The sequence below is a fragment of the Pituophis catenifer genome, unplaced genomic scaffold, assembly GCF_029215685.1.
Source record: "Pituophis catenifer annectens isolate HBS135680 unplaced genomic scaffold, rPitCat1.0.hap2 SCAF_4, whole genome shotgun sequence".
Taxonomy (NCBI): Eukaryota; Metazoa; Chordata; class Lepidosauria; order Squamata; family Colubridae; genus Pituophis; species Pituophis catenifer.
In genome coordinates this window covers 675092-698739 of record NW_027256884.1, presented here as the reverse complement: position 1 = coordinate 698739, position 23648 = coordinate 675092, and the positions used below count along the sequence as shown (strand labels likewise).

General features: G+C 45.9%; 1 protein-coding gene across 2 annotated transcripts in view; it reads left to right on the top strand.

Annotated features, from left to right (window-relative positions):
• The first annotated feature begins 2973 nt into the window (after positions 1 to 2973).
• Positions 2974 to 23648, top strand: part of NAT8L (N-acetyltransferase 8 like) — a 38110-nt gene continuing 17435 nt past the window's right edge. Inside the window, exons 1-2 of one of the 2 annotated variants that reach the window (XM_070943472.1) lie at positions 2974 to 3357; positions 16237 to 16401. In XM_070943472.1, coding sequence (XP_070799573.1) covers positions 3021 to 3357; positions 16237 to 16401 — 502 coding nt within the window. In that variant the 5' untranslated portion in view covers positions 2974 to 3020. The remainder of the gene's footprint in view (positions 3358 to 16236; positions 16402 to 23648) is intronic. The other variant, XM_070943474.1, reaches the window with a different exon arrangement.

Here is a 23648-nt window from a genome sequence, read left to right as displayed (position 1 = left end):
AATTTCAATTCCTTTAATCCCATCACCTAGTGGTGGGATTCAGCCAGTTCGCACCTATTCGGGAGAACTGTTTGTTAACTTTCTAAGCAGTTCAGAGAACCGGTAGTTGGAAGAAATCTCTTGTTTTTTTCCACTTTACAGGGCTAATCCTGTAAGGAAGGCAGGAAGGAAACATTCTGGTGTTGTTTCTAGCCTAATCTTTATTGCCCTGCTTACAGAAACTGCCTCTCTGGTTAACCCTTATTACATTGTAACAGCTAAGGCAAGCGCCCATTGACCTTAGTGACAGAGTTGGCCACGCCCACAGTCGCATGACCACAGAGCTGGTCATTAGGGCAGAGAATCGGTTGTTAAATTATTTGAATCCCACCACTGCCATCACCCTAGGGACACTCCATTCTATAAAAACTTACTTTGTTTCCAGAATTTTGGATAAGGGAAATCCCCATCACTTGATTAACTTTGCAAAATTCAAGTTCCTAATAGGTTTTGCTAGGCAATTCACATTTTGAATAACAGATATGTCTGACGCTGAGTGGGTGAATGCAACACAGAAAACTTGACAATCTGTCTAATGTGGCACAGGCAAATTACTACTTTATTTTTCTTTTTTCCTTCCCCTCTGTTTCATTCTGTGGTTTTTACACTGTAGAACTGACAAGGCTTTTCATCTTTGTAAGACACTTTAGAAACTTTTTCAACGGAGCAACTGGCTAAATGTTTGTGAAATAAAGGATATTTTATTTAAACCAGGTGACACAGGAGTGTTCTCCAAATCTCTTGGGGCCAGTTTGGTCCAATGGGTAAGGCACCAGGCTAGAAACCAGGAGAAGGAGAGTTCTAGTCCCGCCTTAGGCAGGAAAGCCAGCTGGGTGACTATAGGCCAGCCCCCCCCCACTCTCTCTCTCAGTCCAGCCCACCTCACAGGGTTCTTGTGGGGAAAATAGGAGGAGGAAGATGTGTGGTGGCTATGTTCTCTGTCTTGAATTATTTGCAAAAAAAAAAAAAATACAGGATAGAAAAAGAAATAACTTGAGACTCCAGATTAATTACAGTTTATATCTCATCCCAGCCATTATTCAATCGTTGACAGAATTTGCTATAAAACCACCTGCAATAGACCCAAAGTCCCCAACAATGAAGCAGCGGCCATTTATCCTGGATGAGCCATGGGAATCACAGGGATGCGGAACTGGCCCGGGACCGGCCTCGGCTTTCCAATCTGTATCCTATTTCGCGCTTTCAAAATCCGCCCAATCCCCCGGGTTTTCTCGGCAGCCTTTTAACGCCTCGGCTTCCTTCTCCCGAAGGCAAAACTAGAACTCCCAGCCTCCCCGTTTGCCCTCCGATTGTGACTCACGCATAAAATGCATAATCTACATGAACTGACATCCTTGTTTCTTCTGCGGCTTTTGATAGTGAGGAGTTGCTCTGCGAAACTCTCGCGGAGGTCCAGTTTTGTCTCCGGGGGCCCCGAGAGTCTGGCAACACAAACGGCTATCGCTCTTTCTAAACTCCTGGCCCTCCCCCCGGGGGGGGGAGACTCAGGGGTGGCAGGGAGGGGGAGGCCATTCACCCCCTGAGGGCCCCGGGCGGTTAAGCCAGCAACTCAACTCCCAAAGGCGGCCCTTCCGCACTCCCCGGGGGGGGGGCGGCTTAGCAGACCGAGCCTCCTGCGAGGCGGCCTTCGGGTCTTTGCAGCGCGGCTCGGAGGGCTGCGCAGCGCCCGCGCATCTCCGCTGGACCCGCCGCCCGGCACCGTCTCTCTCTCGCGGCTCCCCCCGGGGAGCTCCGCTGGCCGACGCCCGCCCCTCCCCCACCCGGGGGGCTCCTCCCCTGCTTCGCCGCAGCTTTGGAGGCTCCTGACGCGGCCCCCTCCCTTCCTGCCGGGTCGGGGGGGGCATAGCTTCGCCCCGTGATTGGCCAGCGTCGGCCAGGGCCACCGCCCCCCCCCCGCGAAGGGCGGGGCTGCTGCGCGGCGGTTGCCCGAGGGGCAGGCCCCGCTGCGTTGACGGGGGCGGGGGGAGCGGCTCTGGGGCCCCGGGGGGCCCGCCAGCCGGGCAGCCCTCCAACAGGAGCCCCCAGTGGGGAAGCGGCCGCTCCTCCCGCCCCCCTCCGTGGCTTGCCTGCCAGGCGGCCCCAACTCTTCCGCCCCTCGCCCGCCGCAGGCGATGGCAAGAGGGGGCCGTGGCCGTCCCTCGCTGGGAAAGGCGCCCCGAAGAGCCCGAGCCATCCTCCCGCGCTCCGTGGGGCGGGCAGGGAGGGGGCAGCGCGGAGATTCCGCAATGGGGCGACTTGCGGGGAAGCCCTCCCCGCCGTCTGGAGGGCAGGGCCGGGGGCGAGCAGAGCCGCTGGCCCGGGGCAGCCTGCGCAGGATTGCGGCGTCCAGGCAGGCCAAGTGCGACTTTCTGCCGTGTCATCCGAAGGCTGCCAACGGGCCTCCCGTCTCAGCCGGGCGCCGAGGGCGGCGAAGGCGAAGCAGCGGCCTGGGCTGCCCGGGAGAGCCGGCTGGGCCCGCAAGACGGGCGCCCGGAGCCTCCCCCTCGGCAAAGCGGCCGCCCAGCCACGCAGCTCCTGCCGAAGAGCCCGGGGCTTTGCACAGAGGGCCGCCGGGCAGCCCTCGGGCTCTGCGGCGGCGGAGACTTTGGGTCCCCCCGCCCCGGTCGGGAATTGCAGTCCGGAGGGTCTCTTGGCAGCCGCCCCGGAGCCCTCCAGCCTCCCGCCCTCCCTCCCTCCCTCCCGGGCCAGCGGAGAGCGGCAAGGCAGGCGGGGGATTCGGCGGGGGGGGCGTGTCCCGGGCCCGCCGCCAGCCCCTCCCCCACCGTCCGTCCGTGCGGCGAAGCAGGGCGCGCGGGGCCCTCTCGGCCAATGAGCGGGGCGCTAGGACCCGGGGGGAGCGCGGGCCCAACTGCAGCGCCGCGGCTGCCTTATAAATGGCCCCCGATTGCGGCGGAGCTCTTTCCTGCCGCCGCCGCCGCCGCCGCCGCCTCGCCCGCCTCCTCCGCCCGCGGCCCGTTTGCATGAATTGCTCGCCGCCCGAGATGGTTTGCGAGACCAAGATCGTGGCCGAGGAGCGGCCGTCGCTCGGGGCCGCCGCCAAGGAGGGCCGCCTGCCCGCCCCCGCCGCCCTCGCCGCCCAGATGTGGCCGCCCGGCGCCGCCGCCTCGCCGCCCGGGGCCGGAGCGGGGGAGCGGGCGGCGGGAGCGGCGGGGGTCTCCATCCGGCCCTTCCACCCGGCCGAGAGCGAGGCGGTGCGGCGCATCTTCTACGAGGGCATCCTGGAGCGCATCCCCAACACCGCCTTCCGCGGCCTCAAGGACCAGCCGCTGGCCCAGCTGCTCTACGCCGCCCTGGCCGGTGAGTGGGCCGACCCCGCGGGGAAAGCGCCCGGCGCGCTGGGTTGCCGCGGGGCCCTCCGGGGGCGCCTCCGCCCGGGAAGCCCCGCCGAGCCTCGCCCGGCTGGGAAGCCGCCGGCCGGCAGCGGCGGGAGGGGAGGCGGAGCGCCCTTCGCATTGCAGCAGGCGCGGGGGCCGGGCGGGCCGGGCCGGGCGATAGGGGGGAGGCGGAGCCGGTCGGCGGGCCGCCACGTGCTGTCCGAGGAGGCGGCTGGGCCCGGGGGCGAGGCTGAGGCAGGAAGCCGGGGGGCGAGCGGGGCCTTCGGGCAGCTGCGGCGCCTGGAGCACTTGCTTCCCCGGGGAGAGGCTGGGCAGGAGCCGCTGCGCTCAGCACCCTGGACAGCGGCTCTGAAGCTGGCCGACCGGCGGCGGAGGGGGGGCTTCAACCGCCCACCGGGGAATCCTGGGGCTTGAAGTCCATGTTGCGTGACGGTCTCCAGGCCGGAGGCTGATCTGGCCACGAGGCCGTTTCCCCGAGCCGGAGCCTCCCGCGGATGCCGTAGAGCCCCGGACAGCATCAGTTCTCAACCTCCGCAGACGGGAGGGGAAGTTGCCCGATGCTCTGGAGCCCAGCGGAGTTTACGGGAAAGCTGACCGTCTGTCGGGACCTCCGTTCAACCCCTGCACCAGTCCTGAATGCTGCCCGAGGCCTCTACTTAATGGGCAGGGAAAGGTTGTTAATGGTTACCAGTGGGTGGGAGGCTTTGTGGATTAAGGGCATCCCCTGTGTGCTACTTCAGGGTCACATGAACATTTAGCTAAAGTCTTTGAACTTCAGAAAGCCCAGAAGGTTACTTACTTTGGTTTTATTACCTTATTTACTATTTTATTACCTTAATCTTACCATTCAGGACAGTTTTCAGTGTGTTCTGCTAACGGGTATCAAATAAATTACATAGGGATCTACAGTAAAGTTTTGGCACAGGTCTTACCTTTCAAGAAAAGGCAAAGAAATTAAAAATGAACTTTTGTTTTGTTTTCTTAAGCAACAAAGCTTGCAAACCAACAAGGGAAGGAATCCCTTGAAAAGGGCATGTAGTATTCCAGGGAGTTTGTTCTGAAATAAATGATATTTGAAAGAGGCGGCCAGAACTCTCCAATATTGCCCTGAACTCTTTTTGTAACTTTAGCACAAGTGACTGAACTGTTTAAAGTACTTGGTGATATAACCTATTAAAGTTTTCAGAAAGTTATGAATCTTGTGCAAATGGTTTCAGATGGGTTCCACCAGGGAAGGAAGGCAGCAGCCAGAGTTATATGAAGCTTCCGTGCAACTGCTTTGAAGCCCTCCTGAGGTCTTCTGGGGAAGTCACTTCCCCCGTGCTAATCCGACGAAAGATCTGAGCGTAGACACTCTACGTGTCCAGAAGACGCCTGGGTTGGTTATCAAAGGTTGTAGCATAGCCATATGAAGTGAAGTCTACCTTGGGGCCAAGGATAAAAATCACTAAGCAACAGATCTGCTTATTGGCCAGAAGCCAAGATTTCTTTTTCATCGCTAATGTAGATGCCCTAGCTGTGAGGGTCACTAAATTAAACGGTTTTAAAGGGACTTGGACAAAAGGGTTGATCGGAGGCAGAATTCATGGATGAGCAGGATAAAGAAAAGAATGTTCTCTGTTTCAAATCAGTGTTTTGGGATTCAGCATCATGTCGCTCTGTTCGTGTGGGAAATGTTGTTTGGGAACGTTTTTGTTGCAAGAGGGACAGTTTTCTGGCTCGTTTTCATCTCGGGGTTTCTTGAGAAGGTGTTCTTGGATTTTCTCTGTTTTGAGGGTCTGTTCTGCTCTCCTTCCTCCTCTTCAAAGGAATTGGCAAGCCAAGCAACTATGAGGCACCCCAAAGGCTGTTTGGCTAAGAAGGTCTAATTAAGTTCCGGCTACGGTTGCTGCATGACTGCTCTAATTCGGAGCTGGACTTTCACTAATCAGTTTGCAAGGAAGGCATTTCATTAATGCTTTTACCTCCTTCGTCTCAGAACTTCTAAATATTGTACTTGAGACTTCAGGCGGAATAGGAGAACATTTTGTTTTTTGATTTGAATGGAACATTGTCCTGTTGTGGCTGCTCGAATTTCGGGATTCTGCTACTGCCATTTTAACTATCGTAAACCACCTGGAGTATATGGAAGTAGGTAGCAAACAAGCCCCTTGTAATAAATGACTTTATATAAATAATTTCCCCCTGAATTAGTCCACCTTGCTGTGTTCCTCACAAGCACAACGCTTCTGCTTTTCACAACGCTCTTTTCTTTACAAAATTTAACCTGATCGAGAGAGATAGAAGGGACTTTACAGCCACTAAGAGACAGGCTTAAAAACTAATCAAGGATAAATTTAACATTATAAAGTGGAATGAACCACTTCCTTTGGAAATTCACCGAATTTTTCTCTTGGCAAACGGAGCAAGTTGTACAATGAATGTGTCCAAATGTGACTTGCAGCTTATTTAACCCGCTACTGTGTGGCAGTGATACAGCAGAATGAGCTCTTCGCACATGGTGCCTGTCTGGGCTAGGTTGTTAAAAAGAATGTTTGCACCCAAAGGCCAGTTTTGCAGAGTGCATCGCAAGGTAAATAATCAGGGTTCCTTCTGATGGATGTTAGCAATGGGCTGCATGATTGGCAGTTTCAGAAGTTTATTCTGACCAGTTTCCTAATACCAAAAATGCTGTTGGTGCCAACCTTCTCCACTCTCTGCATATATATGCCTACTTTGATACTCAAGGAATGATCGAGGCTTTTTAGAAAATGAACTCAAAATGAGCATTGACATTTTTGAAAGGGCGGCCATGTATTACACAGACATATGCAGAAGCAGTGAAAAGTGCTGACAAGGATGATGCAGTGGGGGGGGGGGAAAGCTGAAGAATAGAATGAAGATTACAGGAAAACAAAGTTTTCTGCATTACCAGGAAAAATCAGGAGTTTTGAGTGAAACAGAAGACAACGGGACCGATCGATTTAGAGAGGGAAGTTTCAGTTTTGCTACTATAGTGTTAAGAAGGTGATGACGTACCAGTTTCAAATACTTTAATGACTTTGGGCTGTAAATAAAATGTATTTGATTAAATTTTGAAATAAAATACTTTAATGCAGCTGGCTGAGGAATTCTGGGAGTTGAAGTTCATTAAAGTTACTGAGAAACTCTGCTTTAATGGGACAGATTGTTTTGGTTTAAGGAATATTTTGCTTTTAGGCAGAATTTAAAATGGAAAAAAAATGCCTTGGTCGCTTAGGTTACTGTACTGTAACAGTACTGTCCTGTACTGAATAAGAAAGGAGGATCATGAATGAAGCCCATATTATCCAACGCTTTGTCTTACCAATGGCCAGTCAGATACATTTAGGTGGGACAAGTTTGTTTATTGGTTTAGATTGTCCTGCAGGAGCACAAGATGGTAAATTCTATTTTTTGGAAAAAAAAAATTACATACCAGTTCTGTGAAGTAGTTGAGGCTGAGATCTTGTGATTTATCCGAAATCATCCATTGGTGAGCCGGTTTCAATCTGGCTCTTTAACCAGTATGCCTGACTGTCTCTTTCACAGTGTCCTGGTGGCGATTCAGGCACCGAAATCTGAAAGTTCCAGAAATTTAACCAGTTACAGGTAGCCCTCAACTTACAACAGTTCATTTAGTGACCGTTTGACATTACAACGGCACTGAAAATGTGACTTAGGATGGTTTTTCACACTTATGACCGTTGCAGCAGCCACCCCCCTACCCCCCACGGGCCACCTGATCAAAATGCATATGCTTAGCAACTGACTCGTATTTATTTTTATACAAAGTTTTTTATTTTTTTAAAACAAACATTACATCATTGATCATTCAGTGTGTCATCTGGGTACAAATTTTTGTGTCATAATATTTATATTTCTTTGCTTTTACATTTCAATTTAATATATCTCCTCTTAGAACATTTTTCTTCCAGATTTATTTAATTTTACACCGCTTTTTGTCCATATTCATTTTCTATCCAATAATAAAATTGCCCCCATATGTTGTAATACTCCGATTCTTCCTTCCCTTTAATGGCTAATGTTAATCTATTCATTTCTGCACATTCTACTATTTTCTTAATTACCTCTCCCTCTGTAGAGATTTTTTTCCACTTTCCAATTTTGTGCAAATACAATTCTCGCTGCAGTTATTACATGAATAATCAAATATACATTTTCTTTACTAATTTTCTCAAGTAAAATACCCAACAGAAACAGCTCCGGTTTTAAGTCAATATGTTGCTGAGTCATTTTCTCTAATCAAATCCGAATTTTTGCCCAATAGTTTCTCGTTTCTGCACATGTCCACCACATATGGTAGTACGATCTCGGTGTCTGGTGACATTTCCAACACTTAACTGATTTATCTTTAAACATTTTTGCCAATCTTTCCGGTGACATATGCCATCTGTAAAACATTTTATACAAATTCTCTTTGTATGCTGTTGCCATTGTTAACTTATAGTTTCTTTCCCATAGTTGTTGCCATTTATTTAACTCTATTGTGTATCCAAAGTTTTTTGCCCATGCTATCATTGTTTCTTTTACTTGTTCTTCTTCTAATTTAATAGAAAGTAAGTAACTATACAATTTTTTAATCATTCTCTCATCTTTTCCTGTGAGTATCTCATCCAATTCTATCATCTCCAAGTAAAAACCGTATAACTTTGCATCTTTTTCATATCTCGATTGTATTTGCAATTGTGTATACCACTCCATATCAATCCCTTGTTCTTCTAATCCTTGTTTCGTTTTCAATTCCCTCTTTTCTGATAAAACATCTTTATATCTAATAATATTTCCCATGTTAATAATATTTGGATGTACTAATGCTTCCATTGTTGAAAGCCATATTGGTACTTACAAATAATGTTTTTCTCTGACTTTCTCCTACCCTGATAATAAAGCATTTCTTCATAATGTCTTTGAAAATGACTATGTGTCTTATTCTTCCCATACCATAAAAAAGCCTGCCAAGCCAGTTGCAGATCATGACCCTCCAACGCCAATGCCCTTCTCTTTCTTATTTCAGTCCATCCTTTCATCCATGATAATTTTGCTGCCTGATAATATAATTCCCAATTTGGTAGTCCAAACCCTCCTCTGAGCCTTGCATCTTGCAGCATTTTTATATTAATTCTCGCTTTTTTCCCTTGCCGTATAAATTTCATTATTATTTTGTTAAGATTTTCAAAATATTTTTTTTCTATTTTTATCGGTATTGTTTGAAATAAAAACAACAATCTGGTAATATACTCATCTTAATTGTTGCTATTCTTCCCATTAATGATAATTGTAGATTCTTCCATCTCGAACCCCTAACTGACTCGTATTTATGACGCTTGCAGTGTCCCAGGGTCACGTCATCCCCTTTTGCGACCTTCCGACGAGCAAAGTCCGTGGGCGAGCCAGATTCACTTAACAACCGTGTGACTGACAATTGTCTCACTTCGCAACTTAAATTTTGGGCTTAGTTGTGGTGATAAGTCGAGGACTGCCTGTAGTCGGTTGGCCTCTAGTTTGTGGCATCTGATGGCACTTAACGACATTTTCGTTAAATGTCACTTAACGACACTTAACATTTTCTGTAAAGAAATTCATCTTTTCATCAGTCCGGAATTTTGCCAGGTTCACTTTGAATGGATGACTTTGAATTTAGCAGAGCCTGAGGGAAAGAAAATGACTCCCATCCCCCCCTTCGGTGCTATCATTGCTCTGTGCCTTTTGAACACGCCTGTCCCTCACGCCTTCCCTTGTTCATGCTTAGTTGAAATGTTCCGTGTGCTGAAGAATTAGCTCGTTGTGGGGCTGCTCTGGTCCCATGATCTGTTTCCCTTTTTTTTGGACCTTCTAGCCCAGACTTCGGAGGTGGAGATGGGGCTGGAGACCAGGCCTGGCTGTGTTTCCCTGCCCCTTGCGTACTTTGCCTGCAACGCCACAACTCAAGCATGGAAGGACCCAGCTTCACTGATGTTTTGGTGCTTTGGCTAGGAATGAAAGCTTATGCAGTTCTTTTCTGAACTTCTAAAGCCTGCTCTCACCATGGCTGAAGGTTGGTTGGGCTGGCATAAGATGGAGGCCTGAGAGCTTTAGGGGCAAACATCCTCCATTAAAGGAGCCTGCAGTGCAAAGCAGTGTCCATAGCAGCTTTGAGTTCTAATTGTGTGTTTCTCAGCTGATGTAGAGTTGTGAACCTTGTCCTGATCTTCGTCTTTACTCTGTAACTAATCCCTTTATTCAGCGGTTCTGCTTCTGCTATTTTAAACTCCAAACTGAGTGATGCTTCTGAATTCTTTCTGCTGACCATGTTGTATCTGGTTCTCCTTTTTTATTTGGGTCTCTTTTGTGAAGAAAAACGGCTTTCTTGCTCTTATCTTCTCTCTTTCAGTACCAGTTAAGATCTTCTCCTTAGATGCCCAGTTTCCTCTGTTCCGTTTTGTAGTTGTTGCTCTCGAGACTCAGCTGACTTAAGGATGCCAGCACTTCCAGCAATGTCCAGTCACCCTCAGAATCCCTGACTGGAACCTATTTATGCAGCCTGGGGAGCTACAATACCTGTTTGAGCAGGCTGGGTTAGCTTTGTGATTCAGGTGTAACCCTCCATTTCAAGACTGGCCCATACTCCATGGTTGGTAGCTGGAGATGCTAGTGACCTCCAGTTAGTAACTAAAACTCAGCTGGAATGAGGGACAATGAGCCACTGCCAGGATGGTCTGGCCGATCATTTTTTTTTAATATAGTCAATTCTATTTGGCCTAAATGTTTCTGCAGACTTGAAATAATTCATGACTGAAGTATTCCTGGACGTACTGAACTAATTTTTCATAATTAATTTTGATAATATATTGATGTGGCCACGGAAATGTGGGAAGGAGGGTCCAGAAAGTTTGGGATAGACAGTGCTCTATGGAAACATTGGTGGATGAATGGATAGGAGAAAGGGAGGGAGGGAGGGAGGGAGGGAGGGAGGGAGGGAGGAAGGAAGGAAGGAAGGAAGGAAGGAAGGAAGGAAGGAAGGAAGGAAGGAAGGAAGGACCGTATGATATGATAAGATGGAAAGACGTAAGCAACAGCTGAGGGGAGGGATGAAAAACACTGAAAGACTGTGGACCAGTAGAAGAGGTCACAGCGGGACTGTCAGAGAAAAGGATAGAGAAAGGGAGAGCACCAACCTTGCATTGCTGATCCAATCCAGAGTTTATCCTAAACTGGAAATACTTAATCAAAGGGTCAGAATGTTGGCCTGTTGGTATGTGAGTGTGAACTTCAGTTTGAAATGAAATGGTTCCAGGAGAGAAAGAAAGTTGTAAATTCACAGAAAGATAAGGCACTGTATATAAAGGTTCATAATCAACCAGATTATAGTTTGTTCTGGCTGAATTTATTTTGTCTTGGAAATGTTTTGCTTAGTTTTCTATTTCTGCCTTTTTACTAGATTTTTGGCTAACAACTACAATGATCAAAGGAACTTCTAGATTAATTTTGTGGCTAATAGTTTTGTGGCCATTTCTTGGTAGGATCAAATATACCGTAGGGTCAATTGTACCATGTTGACATTAAGGTTTAGAAACGGTAACACAGATTGTGTAAAAAGATGGGAAATTCTATGAAATGAGATACTGATGGCACAATCACAGACAGTCTCTGCAAGAAGGGAAAAAATGGGAGAAAATTAAAGAAGGCAGCCTGGATCCATGCCAAGTTCACTAAAATGAAAAAAGAGAAAAAGGACACATAAAGGAAATGGATGGAAAGCAACAAAACCAAATAAATAATTCAGGATAGGCTCCAGAAGCTGCAGGAATTCTGTCAGAAAGGGTAAAGCTCAGAATGAGCTGAGATTTGCTAGAGATGCAAAAATATTAAAAAAAATTGTTCTTTGGTAATAAAAAAGAAAGCCAAAGAGAGAATAGTGAAGGTTAAGGGTGATGGTGATAAAATTCTAACTCGGATCTTTTCTCAGAAGGAAAATGGAGCTTTGGCTGGTAAAGCCATTGTGGAAAGGAAGGAACTACAGCTTAGGACAGACAAGAAGAAGGCAAGAAGGTTTTAGCTGGTTTAAATGAATTCAAGTCTCCTGGCCCAGATGGATTATATCCTCAAGTTCTGAAGAAATGGAGGCGATTCATGGAATACTTTCAGAAATCTTCAAAAACGTCTGGAAGACTGGAGAGGCCCTCACAGAATGGCAGAGAGCAAATGTCATCCCATCTTCAAAAGAAGAAAGTGGAGGGATCTTGGCATCTCCTTCGTGTTGATCTTGGGCAAGAACTTTGAACAGATTACCAAGCAGCAGGCTTGTGGATGCTTGGGTAAGCATGCTAGGAATAACAGGAACCAGCATGGATCTATTGCCAAGAAATGGTTGGGGGAAAATATTACATGGAGCACCACCGGATTCTGTCCTTAGCCTCGTTTCAACATTTTCATTAATGACTTGCAGGAAGAAATCAAGGGGATGCTTTAAAAAGTTTGCAGGTGACACAATGTTGAAAGATAAGCTAAGACTTTACAGGAAGAAGTTTGAAAAATATCTGGGCAGGATGGAACAAGGGGCTGAAATAAATGGGATGAGATCGAAGAAAAAAGAAATGTGGAAAAATGCCAGGCTCAAGTGTAGGATGTGGGAGGCATTTCAAAGAGGTCAGGATGGCTTTGTTGACCAAATGAAATATAAAGATAAAATGTCAAATCCCACCTTGGGTATTTATACAGGAGCCTACTGTCTTAATCACAGGAGAAATTATCTAGTCTTCTCTGGTCGGGCTCCAACTGGAGTCTATTCAGAAAGGAAAGGGACAGACATGGTTGAAGGTAGAGGAAGATTATCAGGATGCTACAGACTCTGGAAGCATCCCAGTATTTGAGGGGCTGCCACAAAGAGGAGGGGCTCAACTTATTTTCCAAAGCACCAGAGGGCAAAGGATGGCAACTGATCAAGGAGAGAAGCAACCTGGAATTAAGGAGAAACTTCCTGACAGTGAGGACAATCAACCAGTGGAACAGAAATTGCCTTCAGAAGTTGCAGGTGCTTCATCACTGGAGGTTTTTAAGGAAAGATTGGACGGCCACCTGTCTGAATTCCTATAGGGTCTCCTGCTTGAACAGGGGGCTGGACTAGAAGACTTCCAGTTCTATTCTGAAGCTCAGCTTAATGAGAAATGATCAGAAGATCTGATATTATTCATCTACAGATGAGGGGACCGTGGGCAGATGTAATAACCATCTTCAAACAAATGTCACGCAGAAGAGGGAGAACAGAATTTATGAATTAAAACTATAACCGCGGAGGTTGAGGCTGAAGATCAGGAGGGGCTTCCCAACTGTGTGAACTACCGTCTAGCAGAACAGGCTGTTCCGTGTCAGTTCCCCGTCTTAATAGAGTCCTTCAGACCGAGGCTGCAGGGTCATCTGTCAGACATGCTCAAGTGGAACCCTCACGGAACACCCAGTGGTGCTTGATGGCGTCTTCTGAGCTCCGATTCTGGCATTTTGTGGTTCACTGAGCTCCCCTCAGAAATTGCAGTTGTCACAAATGGAGCGAGTGGACGTGACTGGGACCCGTTTTGTGGAAACATCTAACACCCTGTGACATTAAGTAGTCCGACCGCTTGTCCCTCTCTAAGTGTAATTCAAAGTATTGTCTACCATCAGGACTCCCCTGAATGCTGTAGGACCATCTCCTTCTCTCCCAAATAATCCTGCCCATCGACTGAGGTCTTTGGGAGAATCCTTCCCTTCCAGAAAGGTTCCCCCAAATGAAAAGGGGCATTGTCAGTTATCCAATTTTTTTGGAGTTTCCCAAAGATTTACACGGGGTTTTTCCTTGTTCTTTTGACAGCCATTAATTTCTCATCTCAATGGACTTTTGCTTGGCTGATCAGTTCTACTTATTCTGTTTTACAGAAATTACCTTAAATATCTTTATGTTAGATGTGATTACAGTATCTTTTCCCCCCTGTGTTGCTGTCTTGGGCGCTTCAAATTTTGCACTCTTCTTATTTCCCAGGAACAGTCTTGAAATTGGTTGGTTTTGAGGAACAGTGGCTTCTTCTTAGTGAAACAAATGCTGATATTTGGGCTAAAGTTGATTATAACTGAAGTTCTGTAATTGGCTGTGATTACGGGTTTTTGAACTGGCTACTCTATAGTCTTGTCTTTGAGGTGAGTTGTTCTTTGGGGGGTTTGGTGATCTGTAGTGGGGTTTTTGTTGTTAGAAAATATGTATTTCCACATGATACCTATGTTTACAAATCAAGATTTCTTTTTTAAAAAAATACATGGCATAAGTGCAGTCATAATATTCAGATGTGTTCTCAGGAATTAGCAGCCTCTCCTAGTTTTGCAGGTAAAACTACTATTCTTTAGGAAAAATAACCAAATGTTCAGAAGTATAATTCAAAATCCAGCACAATAATTCTTGTTTAGCAACTGTCACAGGAACTAGTCCCTCAGTGATTCAGCAAAGTGGTTGCTGAATGAAATATTTCAGCTCTCCTTGCTTTACAGACCTACCAAGGTTGTAAGTGGGAGGTTTGGTTGCAAAATGACTTTTTCGTCTTCATTGTTCCTGCAAACTGTCATTAAGTAAGGTAGTTGCTAAATAAGCACCACAAGTAATGGGATGCAATGGACTGTTGGCTCAGTCTAACAAAGGGAAATTCAAAGCAACTTTTGCACTTGGACAAAAAGACTGATTTAGCACCAATATCACACACACACACACACAAAACAAAGGATTCTGGATGTTGGCTAGTTTTTGTGTTACATCTATATCACATTCAGTCACACACTGCATATAAATCAGCTGAGAAATATGATGTGGCTGTGAAAAAAAAGCTCCTGTAATTTATGAAGCAATTTCTTAGTTACAAGAAGTAGGAGTTGTACTTTAATGCACATTAGTTAAGCATATTCTGGGTTACCAACAACAAATCTTGAAGTATAACATGGAAAACTTGTGCCTTCAGATTCAAAGAAAGGCATTAATTCATGGAAGACACAACCTTTCAGAATTGAGGTTGAAAGAATTTTTATAGAATGGAGGGAGACAGGAGAGCATTCTGGAGAAATGCTGTACAGGTGGCCCTCAACTTACAACTGTTCAAAATTACAAGAGTGCTGAAAAAGTGATTTAGGACCATTTTTCAGACTTACAACCATTGCAGGATCCCCAGGGTCATCTGGTCAAAATTCAGGTGCTTAGCAACTGACTCGTATTTATGACGGTTGCAGTGTCTCAGAGTTACATGATTCCCTTTTGCGATCTTATGACAAGCAAAGTCCATGGGGAAGCCAGATTCATTTAACGACCGTGTTACTAACTTAACAACTGCAGTGATTCACTTAAGAACGGTGACAAGAAAGGTCATAAAGTGGAGCAAAACTCAACAAATGTCTCGTTTAGCAACAGAAACGTTGGGCTCAGTTGTGGTCGTAGGTCAAGGATTACCTGTAGAAGACAAAAGGTTAGAATGCCTGCTAGGGATCTCAGAAGTAATTTTGTCCCACCAGGATCGGGTGGTTACCCGAGGGCAGGAAGAGAGCTGATGGGTCCAAGAGAAATTTCTGAGAAACAGCCCAGGTTGAAACCAGTTAATGTGGGAAACGATGAGACCACGGATCATTATCTGGACTAATCGAGATCATCGGAGCTCATCTGTAACAAGCGATTCATAAATCTTAGGACACGGAACCTCGGATAATTACACTTAGTAAAATTCTGTTGGCAATGAATCAATTTGATATGCACACGTAATGGTTGAATGCCTAAAAAATTTCCTTTTCAGCACTGGAAAGATAAATGAAAAATAGAAGAAAATTCTCCGTTAAGTGCATTCCCAGCCGCATTATGTCATCAACAAAGTTGAGATGCTGCTTTATAGATAAATGAGGCGGGCTTGTTTATTAAAGATTTTGATGCTCCTAATAAAGTAATGCAGACCAGTAAAATCTTTGGATACCAAGAAACAGGATTCAATGTTGCAGGTTAATCTGAATTTTGTCCTGGTTCTATTTTGGAGGACGTTAAGCTTCATTTTGTAACACAGGCAGGTCAGTTTCCTCAGCTCCCTTTATGGCACGTGCTCTCATCAGTGCCAAGAGACTTTAGTAGTTGACCATGTAGAAATCTTAATAAGCATTTTAATTTAACAGCTGGCCTTTAACAGCCGTGAAGGGCATGTAGGGAGGGAATACAAATCAAATCAAGAATAGCCATTTTTCACTGCTGGCTGCAAACGTGGAAACATTGGGGGTTCTTTAAAAGAGAGGTCAGTTCTGAATATAGTTGGTCCTCGACTTAAAAACACAATCAAGCCCCAAATTTATGTTGATAAGTGAGACAGTCGTTAAGTGAGTTTTGCTCCATTTTACAACTTTTCTTGCCACAGTTGTTAAGTGAATCTGGCTTGACTTTGCTTGTCAAAAGGGCGCAAAAGAGGATCACATGTCCCCAGGACACTATGACAGTCATAAATACGAACCTGTTGCCAAGTGTCTGAATTTTGATCACATGACCGGGAGGGGGGGGATGATGCAACGTTCGTAAGTGTGGAAAATGAGCCTAAGTCACTTTTTTCAGTGCCGTCGTAACATCGAACAGTCACTAAATGAACTGTTGTAAGTCGAGGACTGCTTGTATAGCAGTACCTATTTATTACAGAAAATCCTTTTATTAGCTGAAGAAAGGAATATATAGACTGTATTGTGTCAGCCACCTTCACGCAATAGGTAGGAATCGTGTCATGGATGTGACTTTTGGGTCTGTGTTTCCAAAATCAACCCGGCCTTCTCTCTTCTGACAGGTGTCATTTATTTCTCTTCCTTATCTCCATAGTAATATGCTTTGTTGTGACCAAGTCCTTGCTGGTGATCTGCTGCTTGCCTGTCTTTCTGATGGGCACGAGGTACTACTTCAGTAGGAAAGTTATCCTCAACTATCTCGAGTGCGCCCTGAACACGGACATGTCTGACATTGAGCAATATTACATGAAATCCCCAGGTGAGTGACGAAATCCACGGAGGAACTGACCCACCACCTCACAATTTGTGAAGCGGAATAATTTAACATCTGCCCTCGTGTCCTGGCGGGTGAAGGGTCCATATTTAGTCTAGACCAGGGCTCCCCAACCTTGGCAACTTTAAACCTGGAAATTCTGGGAGTTGAAGTCCGCCAGGTTTAAAGTTGCCAAGGTTGGAGAGCCCTGGTCTAGACAATGGTAGTGCTTATTGGCTTCCTGGGCCCTTCGCCTTAAATGAAAACAATGGAAAAATATTCTGCCATTTTTTAAAATGCTGCTACTTCGGGTTTAGGTGGAAGCGTTGAGAGTTGGATGTCAGCAAATCCCTTTGTTTTCCCTGGATTCAGCCTGTGGTGCTACAGGCAATCCAGTTGATAGGATTTTACTTGGCTTTTCTGTAAAAAAAATCTTGCATGTCTTAAATATTGTAGCAAAAAAAAAAAAAAGAAAGAAAAAGAAATCTGGGGAACGCTTCAGAGATTGTATTATTGGGGATACTTGGTACCTGTACATATTTTTAAAAGGCACATGAATCCAGGATACGTGGAAGATGTCTTTGTATGGTTGGAAGGAAAGACTTGCTCCAATCGAGTTCCATCCCTGCTAATGAGTGGGCACCATGCAGCAGCCCCCTTGGCAAGGGCTGGTTTGCCGTTGGCAGGAGGGGCTCCCTGCCACACGTCCTGTGAGATCTTTTACCCAATGCTAGATGAACCTAGAACTTGGAGTTGACCTCCTGCCCTTTCTCAGCAGTCTCAAGACCATCTAGGCTCAAGGATTCCTGTGTGACAACGTGGATAAATTTGTACAACAGACCTGTCATTGTAACTTACGGAGAGGGGGGTGTTTGTGTGGTGTGTGTGTGTGTGTGTGTGTGTGTGTGTGTGTGTGTTTTAAAAACGTTATCAAAATAGTTACATTTATGTATTTATTTGATTTTTATCCCACCTTTATTACTTTATAAGTAAGTCAAGGCAGCAAACCTGCCTCACATTTGTTATGTTCTGGGTGAAAAATGGGGGTGAAGCCAGAGTGACTTCTAACAGCTCTTTGTTCCATGCTGCCTGTGAGGCAATTGTTGCTTGCTGGCTGACACAGCTCCTTTTATAGGGAAGCTCATCAGCCCACAACCAATCAGGAGAGAGTATTTTCCCGCTCCAACAGAGGACCAGATTGAGAACTTCAACTGACAACTATATACAATACATAACAATATTCCTTCCTCCTCATGTTTTCCCCAGAACAACAACCCTGTGAGGGTGGTTGGGCTGAGAGAGAATGACTGGCCCAAAGTCACCCAGCTGGCTTTCATGGCCAAGGTGGGACTAGAACTCACAATCTCCTGGGTTCCCGGCCAGCAACTTAACCAAAATACTGTATTTTGCCCTGTCTCAGAGAAACAAATGCAGTAAAATGTTTCTATATGTTCTGTGTGTTTATATATTGCCCTTGTAGTCCATTTGTGAAATGTTTTGGGTACTCCCTAAGTATTCTGCTAATCAATTCTTTGTCTATATAGGATTTCTCTCTTTTTTAAAAAAAAAAAATGGCCTAGTGTTGTCCTTCAGCTTGAAACCTAGGAATATTGTTCAAGTGATTTGTGAACCAAGGTATAAGTTAAATCTATTTTGAGTAGAGACTGGTGAACGAACGGGGTCTTTTGGTCTGGCAGAAAGCTACCCCTGTTTTATCCTTGCTATTCGGGTGCCTGAAAGAATATCTGAAGGGAGGGAAGGCATATATATTCCTGAGACTGGCACCGGTTTGCTGACCATGTTTATCGATGCCAGTGAGGAAGGGATCCATCCATCCTTAAAACGCAGTTCCTTCTCCCCAGCAGAAGATACAGAGAGGGGGGCTTCTCTCTTGCCAAACCTCAGTTGTGGCTCAAGAGGCTTCCCTGTCTCATCAGGGCAAGGGTTAGTAAGGAAAAAGGGTGTTGCACACTTACAGAATCTACAACCCTCCTGAATTAGTGGAACGTCTCCAGGCAATGAGGAAGAACATTATTCTAGTCTCCTCCATGAGTTTGAAGAAAAGATTATGCTGCCATTTGGGGGGCTTTGACCTCAGAGCAGGTTATCTCAATGGGAGGGGTGGGATTTCAAAGTTCCCCTTTAAAGATTTCAGAGTGTGGGCATGCCTTGATTTAGAAAAATCCCACAGCAGACCCTCAAGCTGGAGCCCTCCTGCTCGAAGGGGGGTTACGATGAGGTTTGATTTGCTACTGATTTTTGGGATTACTGTGAAAGGTTTTATTTAAAACATATGTTTATAAGATTCCTCTTATCATCCTGTAAGCCATTTGTACTTAATGTGGTGGTGGTGGTGGTGTGTGAAGTAGGAGGAAATAACTTCAAATAAACACACAAAGCAATCTGAAAACAAATCATGTTCATTGCTAATTAGGAAATAAATCCTATCAGAAGTGAAGTTCAAGCTTTTGCCGCCAATGAAGTCAGTTTCTCCAGAAAATATGGTTCCATAGAGCCTTCAGACAAATAAAAGCATGGCTTTCCAATTTATATTGAATCTCTGGTTGTTTATATTGAGATCCTTGGGTCAGAGATTCCATATTTAAAGTGTGTTTGCATGCCCCCTAGATCGACCGCAATGGTTGAGAAGAATCGGTAGATCTTATACTGTTTTATGGGGTCCAGATCTTTGAGGCCAATTACTGAATATTTCTTACTTGTTGCTTAACTGATCAGGTATTCATATTGTAGGCTTCTAAGGATCTTCTTCCATTCTCTCTATTACTCTGCTTGTGTAATTTGTTTTGCTGATTCAGAAAAAAATATTTCCACATTCCAACTCTCGGAAAGCTTTGATTGATCCCATAAAGGGATGTATTTGAAAGCGGGATGCCTGTGTTCAGGTTGTGAAGGTTTACAAAACTAAGATTATGCATGTGTGATCTCAAAATCTTATATTAGCTGGCAGTAACAATCAGAATTTAATCAAGTCAAGTTAGGAGTAGTTGCTTGTGAAACAGTGAAAATGTATTTGAAACATATTTCAGATATTTGGGGCAAATTCAGTAATTTCTATAAACGGCACCTTATTTCAATAAAGCTTTTGTAATCAGAACTTCCAGTATTACAACTTAACAACAGTTCATTTAGTGACCATACAAAGTTACAGCGGCACTGAAAAAAGTGACTTATGACCATTTTTCACACTTACGGCCGTTGCAGCATCCCCAGAGTCACATGATCAAAATTCAGAGGCTTGGCAACTGACTCGTACTTATGACGGCTGCCCTTTTATCACCTTCTGAAGAACAAAGTCAAAGGGGAAGCCAGACTCACTTAATATTGTGAAGTGGGGCAAAACTAACTTAACAACGGATTTGCATAGCAAGAGACATTCTGGGCTCAATTGTGGCCATAAATGAACGTATATTTTCTTTTATGTACTCCGAGAGCCTATGCACCAAGACAAATTCCTTGTGTGTCCAATCACACTTGGCCAATAAAGAATTCTATTCTACTCTACTCTACTCTACTCTACTCTGCTCTGCTCTGCCCTACCCTACCCTACCCTACCCTACCCTACCCTACCCTACCCTACCCTACCCTACCCTACTCTATTCTATTCTATTCTATTCTATTCTATTCTATTCTATTCTATTCTATTCTATTCTATTCTATTCTATAAATCGAGGACTATCGGTGTAGTTTCGGAGAGTCCCCAGGCTTTGCCATTCTGTGGTTGGGGGATGGGGGGGGTTGAATATCCGGTGAAAATGCCGACCGTTACTTTGAAAGAGGTTCAGCTGCTTTGCAGAAGGATTTGTTGGGGACAGAAAAAACAGGCCAATCTTTCAAAGCAAATGGCGTTTTCCTCCTTTGTTTTTTCCTTCCTTGGAAAACAGGTTGAATGGCCAGAGAGCAAAAGGCATTTGCAGGGCAGGCAGAAAGGTGGGGTGGTGGTCGTTGTTTTTCCCCTTTTGTCAGCTGCAAACTTGGAACTCTTTGCGAAGTTAATTTCTAGTCCACTGAGGTTGGCTGTTCTTTCACTGCACTGCAATTGAAGCAGGAGCAGCAGAAGAGAAGGAACAAGTCCTCCTTCATAGCACAAAGGCTACACACACACACACACACATGCCCCGAATTGCTCTGGCCCTCTTCCACGGAGAGTGGGTGAGGGGGGAAAAAGAGGAAGGAGCATGAAAGCAGCTGAAGTTGTCAGGCTGGACAGGGCCAAAAGCTGCCAGCTGGGGGGTGCAGCACCAGACGTGAAGCTCCACACCTGATGTGCGTGTGGGACGCAGAAGGGACGGGGCTGCAGGGGCTGCCAACCTGGAGGGGGGAGAGGGAGGGAGAGAGAGAGACCCATCAAGGAAGAAGGAGGAAAAGATGAGGATCCACTGCAACACAAGTAGCCCTCCAGCTACGACCGCAAGGGAGGTTGGGTATTGCAGTTGTGATTTTCAATGGTTGTAAAAGAAGGTTGCTCATGTGACTTGACCTGATTTTACACCTGGTTTTTTTTGTGTGTGTGGTGGTCGTTAAGTGAATTAATGATTCACCATGGCCCAGTTTTGCCAAAAACACTTCCGTAAGACCCAGGTTTGGGGGAACCCGTTGTAAATTGTGGTCACGTGATCACAAACAGCCGTAGATGGGGCCGGGTTGTGGTAGCATGATGGGGGGGGGGGAGTGGTGGCTTTTGAAACTTCAAATCCGGATCCTAAGAACCCCTCAGGTAGGTACGTTGCAGCTTTGAATGGTCAGTAAGCATCTAGGTCGTAAGTCGAGGATTGCCTGTGGAAGGTCCCTGTGTGAACGTTGCCTGCTCCCTAATCTAGCATCCTCAAGAAAATGGCGCTTTCCCAAAGTTTGGGGAAAAGGCAGGGGTCTATAACTATGAAATTCCCCTGAAAACCAAAAGCGTTTGGCATCATTCTAGTGCTCAGTGAGCACTGCATGTGCCAAGTTTTATGAAGCTGAGATTTTAGTAGCCCTGGAACGCTGAGCTGAAAGATTTTGTAGTTAGTCATTCCCGAAGCTGCATATTTCAGTGAGAGGATGGGTGGGAGAGAAAAACTCTCAGGTGTGAAATTTTAATTATGAGACTACCTAGGGAGATGCCGTGAGATCTCTTACGTGGGCATCCATGTATCCGTATAATTGAGCGATATCTGGGTGGGATGAGCCCTAATCTTGCAAGGTGACCCTCCGCTGTGCGAGGCAAAGGGAGTGCTGAGTCATGATTTGGTTCATTAAGTTGATTTAGGAAGAGGGACAAATTGAAGCTAAGCCCGAAGTGGGACTTGTTGGTTGCTGGACTCAAGGAAAGAAGTGTGCTTGGGGAGTCTGCACACACACACACACACACACACACACACACACACACACACAATGTTGCCAAGTGACAAGTCCTGGCGTCTCTGGCTGTGGGCCCTGTGGGCACTTTGCAGAGTGCAGAGGGTCATGCAGGCCCAAAGGAGCAGGTCTTTAAATAGGTCTATGGTCATTCAAGGCACAATTTACAGGCAAAGGCATGAATGAGCTTCCAGCAAAGGCTGCAGAAATGCCTAGGTGGAAGTGTAGCTGTCTCACAGACACACAAACACAAACACACACACACACACACACACACCCTTTCCTCCTAGCATTGAGCATTGAGCCGTGTGTTGCTTTCCTGAACGCACTGAACTCGGCTGCTGCAGACTTTACTGTCACAATCAGTGCGTGTAGGTTGTTTTCAACAAATTATCAGACACTTCAATTACTATTTTAAAAATGCAACTTAGACAACTAGGTCTTAACATGCATTTTTGTGCTCAAGAAGAAGTGTTGAGAAGTTGATAACTATCTTCAAGTGAATCCTGAGAGTTTTGCAAAGGGAGGGAAAAGACAGAATCAGTAGGTGTGGGGGGGGAGTTAAAAATGGAAAGCGAGGCTCTCTTACAAATCTCGAGAACGAGGCGGGATGTCTGCACAACAGAAACCTCTTTTGGGAGGGTCTGGAGCTTCGTGGTGCCACTTAACACAATGCAAAGCCAGAGAAGTGGGAGTGATGACAGAATATGAGATAAGGGAGTGGGTGAGCAGAGGCAGCAGGAGAGGCTGATGGTGATAGCAGGAACGAGAAATTAATGCCCAGGAAAGGAGCAGAAACACAAACGAGGGAGAGTAAGTAGTTAGGATGGGAGAAGTGGAAAAAAAGGAAGGAGGGAGGGAAGGAGAGAAGAAGGAGGGAGATTGGAATAAGAAAAAGAAGGGAGGGAGGAAGGAAGGAAAGAGAGAGAGAGAGAGAGAGAGAAAGAGAAAGAAAGAAAACACAAATGGGAGAAGTGCAGGAGCCAAGCAGTAAAGAAGAAAATCAGGGAGAAGAGGAAATGAGACATAGAATAGAGTGATAGGTAACGGTGAAAGAGAAGTAACTAAGGGTAGGCTCTGAATTCTAAAAAAAAATTTCCTCTTTTGACTGGCCTGGGAGAATTCTTGTGGTCTGAATTCTGTTTCTGCTGCTTGGCTGCTGATCAGCTGTGTCATCTCCCACCTTAGCAATATTAAGACACGCTGGCTGGGGAATTCTGGGCATTGGCGGGTTGGAGGCCCCTGAGCTACGTATAAACTGTCAATGGTGTTTGGGGACGCCTTCTACCTCGCAGTTTTGATCGGAAGGGTTGGTCAGAGACATTCCACACACACACACCCCAGCGCCCTTGGAGAGGACCTTGGCAATGGCACCTCGCCCGTGGAAAGGCAGCTACTCTTGGCCAGGATTCAGGCGTCCATCTCCAACCCTACGTTGGCTGCTCTGCTTGCTGATAGATGCTCAACATTGCGTGGCTGGACAAGAATTGTTGTGAACTGGACCGTGTCCACTTCAAATACCTGATTGTCCTCTGTGGAAATGAGGTGCAGTTCCCTGCTGTGCTCACAGCGGTTTGAAGCTGCTGCTCCCTTCTACCTTTCTACATTTTAGAGGACTTCTTGTCCTTTGAAGCCAAACAGTTCTTGGTTTAGCTGAAATGCTAAAAATGGCATTTCAGCCTGAGAAGACCTGGTCTTCTCCAGTCTCTACCGCCTGTCCTTCTAAGTACATCAGAAACCATCCTCCTCCTCCTCCAGGAAGAAGAGGGTGGGTTTCTCCCCTCAGCTCCATCTCCATGGAGATTGGGGTTTCTCCTGACCCCTCCCCACCCCTTCCTTTTCGGTTTCTCCCACCATTTCAGAACTTTCTCATTCAGAGAAGACGCTCCTTCGCTTCC